Genomic DNA, 12769 nt, shown 5'->3' on the forward strand with positions numbered 1-12769 from the left:
ACTATATTTTTTTGTTCTGAAGGACATTCCTCAAATGACTTTATGTGTGATGGGACCATTTTTTTCTTCTTGTATATATTCACAGAATACTCCTTAATTGCAATAATCTTGTTAAGATCATCTTCAATGATTTTCCCACAAACATCCATGTTGCAAAAGCTTCCGGATGTACTACCAAATCAAATGATTAGTGAAATCCACATCCTTTCACATTCTTCACAACTTTTAATGTTAAAAATATGTTAAGGAGGTAATGTAAATTTTTTATATAAGGTTATTCTTAACATATTAAAAAAATATCTAACAGAGGTACACAAAGTGTTTGATCAAAGGTAATGTCTAACAGTGTTTTGTAATTATAAAAAAATTCTCAGGTACCAGATGAAGGTTGTCTAGCTAAGCAATGTTATAACTACATTCTCAGCAATATACTGTCTCATCAAAACATGCGTCAATATTAAAATCTGCAAACATACAACTGACACATTTTTATCAAGTAAGAAGTGTTTCAATAGAACTTCCAGTTAACCGGACTGAATACAGTACAGTATTCACAAAAGCAGCCTCAGATATTGTTTTAAATTTGATGAGTCCATTCTTCTAAGTACTTCTCTATAACCTCTTCTGAAATGGGGTATTGTTTTGTCGTGTTGCTGCACAGCCTATTTTTGTAAAGACCTGCAAAACAATATTAAGAGATTTTAATGTAGATTACATTCATAAGGTATAAAAATAATTTGTTTTAACATAACCCAAAACCTATAGCATGGTCCCTTTTTGTGTCAAACCAAAATCCTACACACATCAATTAATTACCTGGAAGAAGAAAGATTATATCTGTAGTAATACCTCAAACTTACGTGAAGTTAGGTTCTAGACTCTCTTGCGTAAGGTGAGGATTCGCGTCAGTTTGGTAAGATCGCTAAAAGTGCTAATAAATGCTTATTTCTAGAGTTTAAACACTAAATATGACCCTAATCATGCTCCCAAAGTATTAAGCTAACTTATAAATGAAATTAAAGTTACTGTAACTTCATTTAAAAGTTAGCTTAATACATTACTTAAAAAAGAAATAAATGGTTGATGTAAAAATAGAGTACAGTATGGTAATGGGTGCCACACTAGCACATTTACAGTAGGGATGTATGTATACTAATGTTATCCCTAGTTCATGGGATGCCATTTTCTTTTTCACTCATACAGTAAAAGTTGTTTTCTTTGTATCACTAGGTAAACTTCATATGCCACAGGCCTAATGAAGGTACAATTCAATAAAATAATGAAAACATGTATGTAATGTTCGTAGAGGGTACAGGTAAAATGCAATCAATTTAAAATTATGTACTGTATAGGTAAAGACACACAGAGAAATAATACGTTGTAAAAATATGTGTGAATGATAACCATGAGAGAGAGAGAGAGAGAGAGAGAGAGAGAGAGAGAGAGAGAGAGAGAGAGAGAGAGAGAGAGAGAGAGAGAGAGAGAAACATATGGCCATAATACAGAAACTACTGTACTGCCATTGTATCATATTTACAGTATGTACAAAAACTACATTTTTATCATAAAATCAAAGTTTTATACATTATATACTTACCAAGTATTTGCATAGCTATTGGTTCCTAACCTACAGCAGCTCAAAAATTCAAAATTCATGCGGTGGCGCTTCTATCGTTTGTGTGTAGGTGACAAGGTCCCACCCACTATCCGGGACTTAGGGAAACAAGTTAGCAGAGAGCTCAATTCGTTTCATGCTCTAATGTCCATGTGAGGGGAGGCGGGAGGGCTCCGATCATGTAGTTACTTGGTAAGTATATATGAAACTTTATTTTATCATAAAAATGTCATTTTTATAAAAATGACTTACCAAGTAATTACATAGCTGATTCCACATTGTAGGAGGTGGGAAAGATCATGGACATTTTCTACTCCAAAGCATTAAGTAAGTAATGAATTTGAAATAGAAAGTTTGCTAACATTAATAAAATGTTTGTTGTTTCCTTATCTGATGAGGGAGCCGCCCCTCTCAACTTGTGGTGGGCGTGGCAGTGTAGCCAAGGGTCGCCCCTACGTTAGTGGGAACTTTGCAGCATAGGAAATACACCATATCCCGACAAAGTTGTAAAAGGTGCCCTTGCCCTGGGTATAGACCAGAATACATAAGGATAACACAAACACATCATTAAAACCACAAACCACACCATTTAAAACAGTATTGACCTGGTGGGTACTCTAGGTACAATTACCCCCAGGTTTCCCATAGACTCAAAACCTTAAGTCAAGGCGAGTAAAAAGCAAGGGAACAGGAAGTTTCCCATGCTTCCTCTCCCAACACCATGCCAGCCACAGATATGGGTCCTAAAGTGTTACAATTTTCAAACACGGTTTCTATGTCCTTAAGGTAGTGTGAAGCGAAGATAGATTTACATCTCCAGAACGTCAACCGTAAGGGTTTAGAAAGAGATAAATTATGTTTAAATGCCAGGGAAGTTGCGACTGCCCTAATTTTGTGGGCCTTACCCTTAACTAAAGGAAAGGCGTCTTCTTGAATCTGAGAGCGAGCTTCCAATATCAACTCCCTCAGAAAAAAGGAAATGGCATTTTTAGATAGAGGACAAATCGGGCTTCTTACAGAGCACCAGAGGTTGCTCATCGGTCCTCTAATCTTTTCCGTCCTGTGAAGGTAGTACCCGAGCGACCTCACTGGACAAAGAAGTCCCTCCTCCTCTTCTGGACCTATACTTTCCATGAGATTTTTTATCACAAAGGATTGGGGCCAGCGTTTTGACGGATCTTCATTTTTAGCAAGGAAACCAAGAGACAGTGAACACACTGCATCCCCCTACGCAAAACCTACTCTCTTGTCTATTGCGTGTAAGTCACTGATTCATTTGGCAGTAGCAAGAGCCACTAAAAAGAGGGTCTTCTTGGTGAGATTCCTGAGAGAGACGTTTAGTCAACGGTTCGAACGGAGGACCTGAAAACCATTTCAGTACAACACCTAAGTTCGAAGAGACTCTGGAAGAACTTTCTTGCTTTGTCGTTTCGAAAGATCTGATTAGATCTCTGATGTCTGAGTTAGAAGACAGATCCATTCCTCTGTGTTTAAAAACTGAGGTTAACACTGACCTGTACCCTTTCATAGTAGAGGTCGATAATTTCCTGACAGATTTCAGGAATAGTAAAAAATCAGCTATCTGATTTATAGATGTCTCGGAAGAAGAGATGTTATTTCGGATGCATCATCTTCTGAAGACTGTCAATTTAGATTGGGAGAGCTTTGAAGAAGACATTTGCCTGCACCTCGCAACTGCCTCTGCAGACTGTCGTGAAAAGCCTTTTGCTCTGACAAGGCGCCTGACAGTCTGAAGACTGTCAGGGCTAGAGTGGACAACCCTTGATGGAATCTGAGGAAGTGGGGTTCTTTGAGAAGAGACCTCCTTTGTGGAAGTAGTCTTGGATAGTCCACGAGGAGCCGAATCAGATCTGGGAACCACTCCTTTTTCGGCCAAAAGGGAGCGACTAGAGGAATGGAGGTGCCTCCGTGCATTGACAACTTGTTGATTACCTTCCTTACCATTCCGAAAGGAGGGAAGGCATACACATGTAAGCCTGTCCAGTCCAGGAGCATTGCATTCGTGGCCCAAGCTCAAGGATCTGACACCGGAGAGAACAAGAACGGAAGTCGGTGATTCCTCAACGTTGCAAAAAGATCGACAGTAGGCCTGTCCCATAGTCTCCACAGATCGTCGCAGACTAACGGGTCTAAAGTCCATTCGGTCAGAAGGACCTGTTTGAGGCGACTTAGTTCGTCCGCAAGAATGTTCATTCTCCCTTGAATGAACCGGGTGGTGAGAGTGACTTGATTCTCCTCCGCCCACAGAAGATCCCTCGCCATCTCGTAAAGAGAGAAGGAGTTAGTGCCTCCTTGTTTGCGGATGTAAGAGAGTAAAGTGGTCTTGTCTGCGTGCACTACTATCTTCTTGCTGCAGACTAGGTCCGACAAAGCTTGAAGGCCCAGGTGAACAGCTAGCTCTCAACTCTTTTACACTGATGTGAGAATCCCGTTGCAAAGTTGTCCACGTCCCGGAGGCTTCCTGGCCATCCGGGAGAGCGCCCTATCCTAGGTCGGAGGCATCTGAATAAAATTGAAGGTCTGGGTTCACTGGAAGAAGAGACTTCCCCTGCTGAAGTCTTTCTTCACAAGACCACCACTGAAAATCCATTTTTATTTCCGATGTTATCGGAAAGATGAAAGAGTCTGGTTGAGTCTTTCTGCACCAGTTTGCTTTCAGGAAAAACTGCAGGGGTCTCATGTGCAGCCAGCCTAGTTTCACAAATTATTCTACCGAAGCAAGGGTCCCTAGGAGACTCATCCACTGCACTGCCATGCTGGAGGGAAGGGCCAGGTACTGGTGGAGAGTCTGTAGACAGTTGTTGACTCTTGGGCGACAGAAAAGCCTGAAAAGTCTGTGAATTCAGGATCATCCCCAAATAGGGAGACTCCTGAGACAGTAACATATGGGATTTCTTCTCGTTTATGATAATTCCTAACTCCTGCATCAGGCGAAGAGTTCTCAAGTCCTCAGCACACTTCTCCTCTGGTGGAGAGCACAGAAGCCAGTCGTCCAGGTACAAGTTGATGTTGATTCCCAGCAGGTGAAGCCAATTCCCCAGAGAAGCGAGGACTCGTGTGAATACTTGCAATGCCGTCGACAAGCCGAAGCATAGAGCCCGAAACTGTAGTACTCTACCCTGAAATATGAAGCGAAGATATTTCCTTGAGTCTGGATGAATAGGAATGTGAAAATACGCATCTTGCATATCCAGGGTGACCATCCAGTCGGCCTGCTGCACTGAAGACATGACTGAGCATACTGTCTCCATGTGGAACTTCGTCTTCAGGACAAAAGTATCCAGAGCACTGAGGTCCAAAATGGGTCTCCAACCCCCTGAGGCCTTTGGAACCATGAAAAGGTGGTTGTCAAAACCTTCTGAGTGGCAACTGAGTACTTGTTCCACCTCTCCCTTGATGATCAGGAACTCGACTTCCTGAGCGAGAGGAGAGCCAGAAATCTCATGGAACCTTCTGAATATGCCATCAAGGTAATCGGCGATGTTACTAAGGGAGGAGCTTTCTTGAAAGGAATGGCATAGCCCTCCTTGAGTACCTGGACTACCCAAGGTTCTGCTCCTCTGCGCACCCATTCCTTCCAAAAAAGTAGAAGTCTGGCTCCTACTTGGGTGCAGAGGACTAAATTCTTATTTCTTGGGGTTGGGCTTGAATGAAGACTTCTTGATAGATTTTGTTGGAGGTCGCAGGTTAGTTCTAGGTCTAGGCTGGGTTTTAGGTTTTCACCCACGAAAGGGCTGGGGCTGTAAGGGGAAGAATGATCTTGACGTGGAAGGAGCCAGATCTCTCAGGGGTCTGGTGGACTGAGCCAACAGATCAGTTGTAGACTTCTGCAAGTCTGAAAGTATCTCCTTAACTGTTACTTGAGGAAAAAGATGAGCCTTATCCAAAGGAGCAAAAAGAAGAGCCGACTTCTGTGTTGGCAAAACTCCTTTCGAGGTGAATGAACACCAGAGTTCTCTCTTTTTAAGTACACCCACAGAAAAGAGGGAAGAGAGTTCTGCAGAGCAGTTTCTTACCACCCTATCGGTGCACAAAAGTACTCCTAGCTAATCAGAAAAAGAGTCCTCCCTCAACACCTTCAAAACCCATTCCTCTGCACCCCACTTCTCCCAGTTCTCTACGAAGTGGGTCAGACAACCTCCCACGGTGCTAACGAGGGCAATATCTCCTACTTTCAAAAACCCTTCTTACTCGAAGGGGCTTTCTGGGAACTTGACGACGGCCTAGATGTAACCCTCACCTTCTTAGGAGATTTGACTGGTGATCTCGAGCCTGACCTTTTACCCGGTGAGGGAAACCTCGAACCTCTAGGGGACTTAACGCCTTGTGCTGCCACACGGATCATTGCCTGCTGGGATTCAACTGCAGACGTCGAGGAAACGAAATTAACCATCGCTGAGACGTCTTCCTCCCTGAAAAGGGAGTCAGCGATCGCAAGGGGCGCTCTCGAAAGTATTCTCTTATGAATGTTGGGGAAGTGGGGGGGAAGGTGACTCAGGTAAAGGTCTCTCCTCTTCTTCCCGACAAACGTAGTACATCCAGCTGTGATGTTCGCCTGATGAGCCAAGCCCATAGACACAGACGTTATAAGGTTGTCGAACAGCACCGGGTCTGACGGCACATACCCATCTCGTTTAAGGAAGCCTACAAGACCGGAGAGCATCCACATAGAATGCGAAAGGGTCTCCGATTGTCCCCTAAAAGTATCTTCTAAGATAGCTGATTCCCTCAAGGAAATACTTACCTGACTCGTAGCTGCAGGTACCCTAGAAAGGAGCACCTCCACAGATTCATTCAGCGAAACCCTAGACCCAGCCGCAGGATTACCTGCAATACCATATAGTGGTTTCCTCTTAGGAAGCAGAGTAGAATCCTGTCTTCCTTCTGCTACTGCCAGAGCCAACCGCGCATCCACCTCCCTCAATGCCTGGTCCACTCTACCGAAGCAAGGAAGTTTATACGATGTCTTTACCACCACCGGCTTGGTCGAGTATAACTCCTCAAACATGGACTGGTAAGTCTTGTTCAGCTCCACCGCAATCCTGGACTGCGGAAACAAATGGTGAATGAACTCAATCGTTCGCTGGTATTCGCTGTCTCCTGAATACTGAAAACTCGATTCTGACAGAGGAGGATCGTCATCCACGGAATTCTCATTTTCTTTGTCTTCCGATCGATGTGGAGCGGAGAGACAGAGAGTACCCAACCCCGGCATACCCGAACCTGGAGACCAAGGCCCTAACTCTTCCGAAACCTTATTTTCCCTAGTTGTCAATGTGTGTGAAACACCTGAGCCAGTCGCAAAGGGCTGCGCTAAACCTGCGTCCCCCTTACCATAGACGAGACCCCCATATCAGCTGACCGAGTCATTTGACTCTGCGCCACACCCAAACCGTGCATAACTTCACCTAAGTTACCTACTTTCGTCAAACCTGGCTGCGTAACCCATAATCCACAATGGGAGGATAACGCAGCCAGACTATCTGCCTTAGAACCAGCTGGAGGTACAACCCCCAACCCTAGGTGGGGGAGGCCTGCAATACCACCCTGGACAGGGGAAACCCTCTTCATGAAAGTACTAGTATCCGCAGTCGCGGAAACACCGAATGAAGCCGGATAAGAAATTTGATCCAGTGAACCCGGAGGACCCGGCACCTGACCCGAAACCGACCCGACACCATATACTCCACCCTTCGTACCTGCGATCTGCTGACCCGGAGGAATAAAAGTCATAGAAGTAGGAGAAGTGAAAGAAGGAGTCACACCTGGGACCACCACCGGACCCACAATTGTGGGAGTTGGACAGGTCGCAGAAACACCAGTCTGTCCCCCACTAAGTGTGGTAGTTAACGTTGGTAATAAGACGCTGGTTATTGCGGTAACGAACGAGCGATTACTGTCACCCGTGTTGAACAGCTGTGGTACAAAGAGGAAGATAATCCCCGAGGAACTTGAGGAACCAATTGCGTTTCTTGCCATATTCTAGAGTGCGCTTGCTCCTCACTCGCAATCTCGTTACTCGACCCTTTTGGTCTAGATAACTCCGAAATAGCTACCTTCTCCGAAGCCGCATGCGGAAGCTCAGAAGGTCAAGAAGTTTGCTGCGTGAATAGGCGAGACACTGTAAGGGGAGCTCCCGGAACTCGAGATTGCGAACTTACAGCCGTAGTTATCGACAGAGGTACCGAAGTGTGACTTGGAAGGAGAGGAAAGGAGGAGTCATGAGAAGGTCGTTTAGAAGGCAAGGAAGGAACGATAGTATCCGAAACAGGGGGAAACAATGAAAAAGAAGCATTAGAATGAGATGAAGACATCTTTTCCAACGAAAGAAAATAAATAGAATTACTACCACCTTGGTGATCCAAAAACAAATCTTGTGGAAACTCAGGAAAGTTCTTAATGACATGGTCCCTTATGTTAGAGAAACCTAAATGAAAACATTGTCGTACCAGAACTCTGTACCCTTGAGAAAGGCCTAAGAAATCCGCATTATGCTCTGCCAGATTAAACGGCGTGTTAGCCATTACACTGCCTCCAGATTGGGGATCCGAGTTCGATCCTGTCAGAAAAGGAACCTTGGACAACGAGGGCGTCTCTAACCTACTGTCTCCCGATCCTATAACTGACTTGTTCGATTTAAATCGGCTAGAATTACTGGAAGGGAACAATATCTCGGATGGATCCAGGGGGGAAACAGACCTAGGGGGGCTGAAATCAGAACCCGAGGGAAGTTTACCTTAGAACTCCTCCTCCAGTACCCCTACTTTGAGATCCCTAACCATCTTTGTCTCTCCTAAAACTAGTTTCTGATCACCACTTACTCTTTTAGGGGAAAGGGGGGAATCTGCTGCTAACACTGTCTGCTCCACGCCAGGGGAGCCGGCAGATTCTACCTTTTTGGCCTGCGAATCTCCATAACCCCCAGCACCCGTTAGGGCTGGTTCAGGAACAGACAGGGGAGCTGAAAAAGAAAAATTAGCACTTTGTTCCCTATTACTAATTTCCCTACTTTTGTTCAATTTCTCCATTAAGTTTGAAAACAAACTAGTCATACTTGATGAGAACCTATCCTCTAATTTCCTAAAAAGTACTGACTCCAAATCCTCAGATTCTTCAACTTTAGGTTCAATGGGTAACTTGCGTTTACTCTTAGAGGCTAACGAGTTTCTGTGCTTGACATAAGCTTCCATCTGGTCGTTCGACCAATCCCTACATTCATCACATCTCTTATCTATACTACACAGAACTCTCCTACATCTAACGCATAGAGAATGTCCATCATGTTTGAGGGTACTCATCCTTCTTTTGCAGGCTGAGCAAGATCGAAGCTTTTTCTCTACATCTCTGGGTTGATCGGGGGGCAAGGAAGCCAAGGATGGTTTCAGGTTGGTGGAGGAAATCTTGTCTTTAGCCGTGGAGTCCATAATTACAGCCAAAATCGTCAATGTCTCAGGTATCCAACAATTCCAAAGAAAAGTCCAAAACGTAATCCAAAGTAAGCCAAGGTCAATTAAATCACTCTCACAACCTATGTGGTGGGGGTCGGGCTGGGAGACCAATAAAGTTCGCTAGCAACAGGATGCATCCTGTCAGGCGAGCGAACAAAATGCGATTGAAAAGGAGGGAGAATTCCTGCCGACTGGTGCAGATAGCAGGGTTGCCATCGGTGGGCAGGTAACACAGTATACAATGTTTACCTGCAGCATTGGTAATGCTGGCAGTTAAAATTTTTTAACAATGTAGTTAAATGAGTGGGGTTATGTTCAGGCTGGTCAGGTGACCAGGGCTAATTCAGGTGTTCAGGGAGTGTATTGCAATATTAATGATTGTAAAGAGAAAGATTAAGCTAATATTCATTGCTCTAATTGGTGAAACAGTAACTAAAATCTTTGATTTGCATTAAACACACTGAAGCGTTTGTGCTGGTTTGAGTTTTAGAATTTACAAAAAGAGCCCTAAGTGAACCAAACTTTTATTACAACCTTACAATCTTCTGGACTTTACAAAAACACTGAACATAAGGGTTAAAGAGAAAATAAATTTCAAGAAGAGTAATCCTGTATGTACTGTATACAATATGGCAAATTTTGACTAAGACTGACATCATATGTGGATTATTTGTTGGGATAGCTTTCTCTGTTTGCAAGCACTGATCCCTTACCCAGTGGAATTGTTACTTTAACAGAAACACTAGTTTGACCAACAGGTTCATATACTGGTATGTGAGGATACTCAATATTCCTTCCTCTCAGTATGACAAATTTTTAGAGTAATTTGTATTTTTCCTAACTACACAAACCTGAGGCCTTTACATACAGAACATGCTTCAGAGTAGCTGGACATGGCCAAGGAAAAGTCAATTTCCAAGGAAATACCTGAAGCGGAATAACCCCATAGTTCTACCTAATATAGTATACATGAGTGTTCCCTTTGGACGAACTATACCCGAGAGACCATGAAATGTATAGCCTAACTGTTGTTCAAAATGACAATCTGAGACACCTCACAAACACTCCTCACTATCACTCCGCCACGCAGAAGTTCATAGGAAACCGCCTGGATAATTTGAAAATCACTGTGAGGTGAACAATGTCCAGTCTGATCACCCGTTTGAGAAACAGCAGCAATTCGCTCCTACAAAGCATCCTAAGCTGTGAGGCAAAAAGAAGATCTAAATTGTGGGAAAGATTGAATAATAAGGCAACTGTTCCTTAAAAGCCTTACTGTATTCTTTGTTTTTGCAATTATGAAGTGTCATCTCCAGAATCTGTCATTATTATTATTATTATATTTCCATGTTTCTTTTTATTTTTGGTATTTTTACTTATTATTACTGTGTTTAATATCACTGTAAAGTTTTGCAATTTTCAATATTCATATTTAGCCTTCTGGACCTGACCTCTGTAACCACCTAAGGTCCCCAGATGGGAATTAATAATCTGCACTCTGTATTTTTTTATTGTTATAATTTTTAATTCTTTTTTATTATTCCCCATATAATTACTGTCATTACCATTATTATGAATTCTATTTTTTCTACTTCTTCAAGCAACTGTGTGGATACTGCCGATAATTATTTTTGTCATGTTACCTTATGTATCTAGATTGTGTATTGTATTTGTATCTTCCAGGTATATGGCCCTAGCCACAATTAAATTATTATTATTATTATTATTATAATTGGTAATTCTGAGCCATAGTTTTGTGGTGAGCTAGATTATGGCAATTGACATTTTCCTATGTTATTTTACTTGCTTTACAAGAATTTAAAGTAATATTTTATTGGCCTGCTGTAACTAAACTGTAATTGACCTTTGAAGACTACATGACGGGGTAGATTGGTAGTGTAGTCTTCAAAGGTCAATTACAGTTTAGTTACAGTAGGCCGACAAAATTTTACATTAAATTCTATTTATGGTAATTCTAAGTATTAGTTCTGTGCCTGTTTTTACCTTGCAAACTGGTTTTTCTATACTTCTAGGGCTTCTGATACTGGCGGTGAGTTTTTGTTGTCGGCCAAATGGAATGTCCCTTCTCCGTGTTTAGTACTGGCCTGGGGGAGGGCGGTACCCATACGTCAACAAGTTATTGCACTTGCCGGACGGGATATGAATTGTTCCAAACAAACGAACCCTGTGCTCTGTCTTGTGAAGATCGCGTATGGAAATGCCTTTTTGAATGACTTCTGGGGTTAATTACAGGTTAATTACATTCGTGCGACAAAAATTGAGGGTAAATCCATAATTAGCAACCAAAAAACTGTAGAAAAAGTCAAGTTAGAAGGAAATTGCCGCCGCGGAGCTACTATTTGGATCTACTAAATTCAATTTCCAAGGTAACAGCCTAGTCCGTGCGATGTTACCCAGTAGTTTTAGTGTTTATGATATTTACCGACTGGTAGTTACTGAACCAGAGGGGTGAAAGACAATTATAAACAAGGCCATAAATATTAAGTCGGCGACTGGCGTGAACCAGGCGGCGGTAGTGGTCTTTAATTTTAGAGTTTGAACTAAAAAGACAATAGCAGCGTAACTTACCTTTAATTTCTGCTATTCGAATTCCCTCTGGATGGGTATTTACTCTGATTTATCACAACTCCTTATTAAAAACGATTTTGACGTGAGGCAAAATTTGTCAGTCTCTCATAAAGGACATTTTACTTAAGTACTTAGGTTCACCTCGCGTCTTCAGCATTAAAACTTCTGACAGCAAAAACAAAATAAAAGAACGCGTTGACGTAGTAGTAGTACTAGTCGGGAGGTTCCTCTGAAACGGCTCACTTCTTGTAAACCTTTCGACGGCTGACGGCAATCAGCTGACGCCAACTCGTTTAGTCTTTGGCAAGATGTATAGGAAATGTGACCTTTTGACAGTGCATGACTTCACAATATATCAGATCTGCGATAGGTAGTTAAGAATGGAGGTTAATGTGTAAAGTTTTATTAACTTTTTCTATTTCTCTGAACTTTATCTACAAAAATGCATGGCAAAAGAAAAAAATTATCAGATGATTTGTCATAGGCAGTTAAAACAGAAAGAAGTCAATGTAAGAAAAGGCCACGTGAAGCACACGTAAACAAACAGTTTGGTGGACACTGTAAACGTTTCCTTGCCAAAATCATAGGCATTTAAGTTGGTATCTTCCAGAAAAAAAGCGTGGATTGGCCTAGGTTAGGAATATGGCTATCACAGCTCTCTTCATGATATATAATACTTTTAGTGTTAATTTGTGCACATTTCACTCAAAATATATCAGTGTAATTTTCTTTCAATCACATTTATTTAATAATTCGTTAAGATCAACATTCCCTGTAATCTGTATCATGCAACTAAACCAAATGAAGATAAAACTGAACTTGGTTGGTGGAGAAGAGAAATCATTTTTAAGCCCTGGTGATGTCCAGTTGAATTTAATCAGTGATTCAATACTGATCATTATATATATATATATATATATATATATATATATATATATATATATATATATATATATATATATATATATTGTAGTCAAGGGCATGAATACGCTGGAGATTCACACTTTCTTTATTCCTTCCTATGTTTCGCAATTCAGAATCACATCATCATGGAATTCTACGGAAAATTGAATAAACTAATAAAAGGACTGAACGG

At 41.9% G+C, this 12769-nt stretch overlaps 1 protein-coding gene across 1 annotated transcript in view; it reads right to left on the minus strand.

Annotated features, from left to right (window-relative positions):
* LOC136851797 (zinc finger protein 91-like) overlaps positions 1–11909 on the minus strand; it is a 61497-nt gene extending 49588 nt beyond the window's left edge. Inside the window, exons 1-2 of the mRNA XM_067126109.1 lie at positions 11674–11909; positions 1–678 (exon numbers count right to left, since the gene is read on the minus strand). The exon at positions 1–678 is cut by the window's left edge and continues 1632 nt beyond it. Of these exons, the coding sequence (XP_066982210.1) occupies positions 1–149 (149 nt within the window). The 5' untranslated portion in view covers positions 150–678; positions 11674–11909. The remainder of the gene's footprint in view (positions 679–11673) is intronic.
* Positions 11910–12769: the final 860 nt, after the last annotated feature.

Source organism: Macrobrachium rosenbergii, chromosome 24, assembly GCF_040412425.1.
Source record: "Macrobrachium rosenbergii isolate ZJJX-2024 chromosome 24, ASM4041242v1, whole genome shotgun sequence".
NCBI lineage: Eukaryota > Metazoa > Arthropoda > Malacostraca > Decapoda > Palaemonidae > Macrobrachium > Macrobrachium rosenbergii.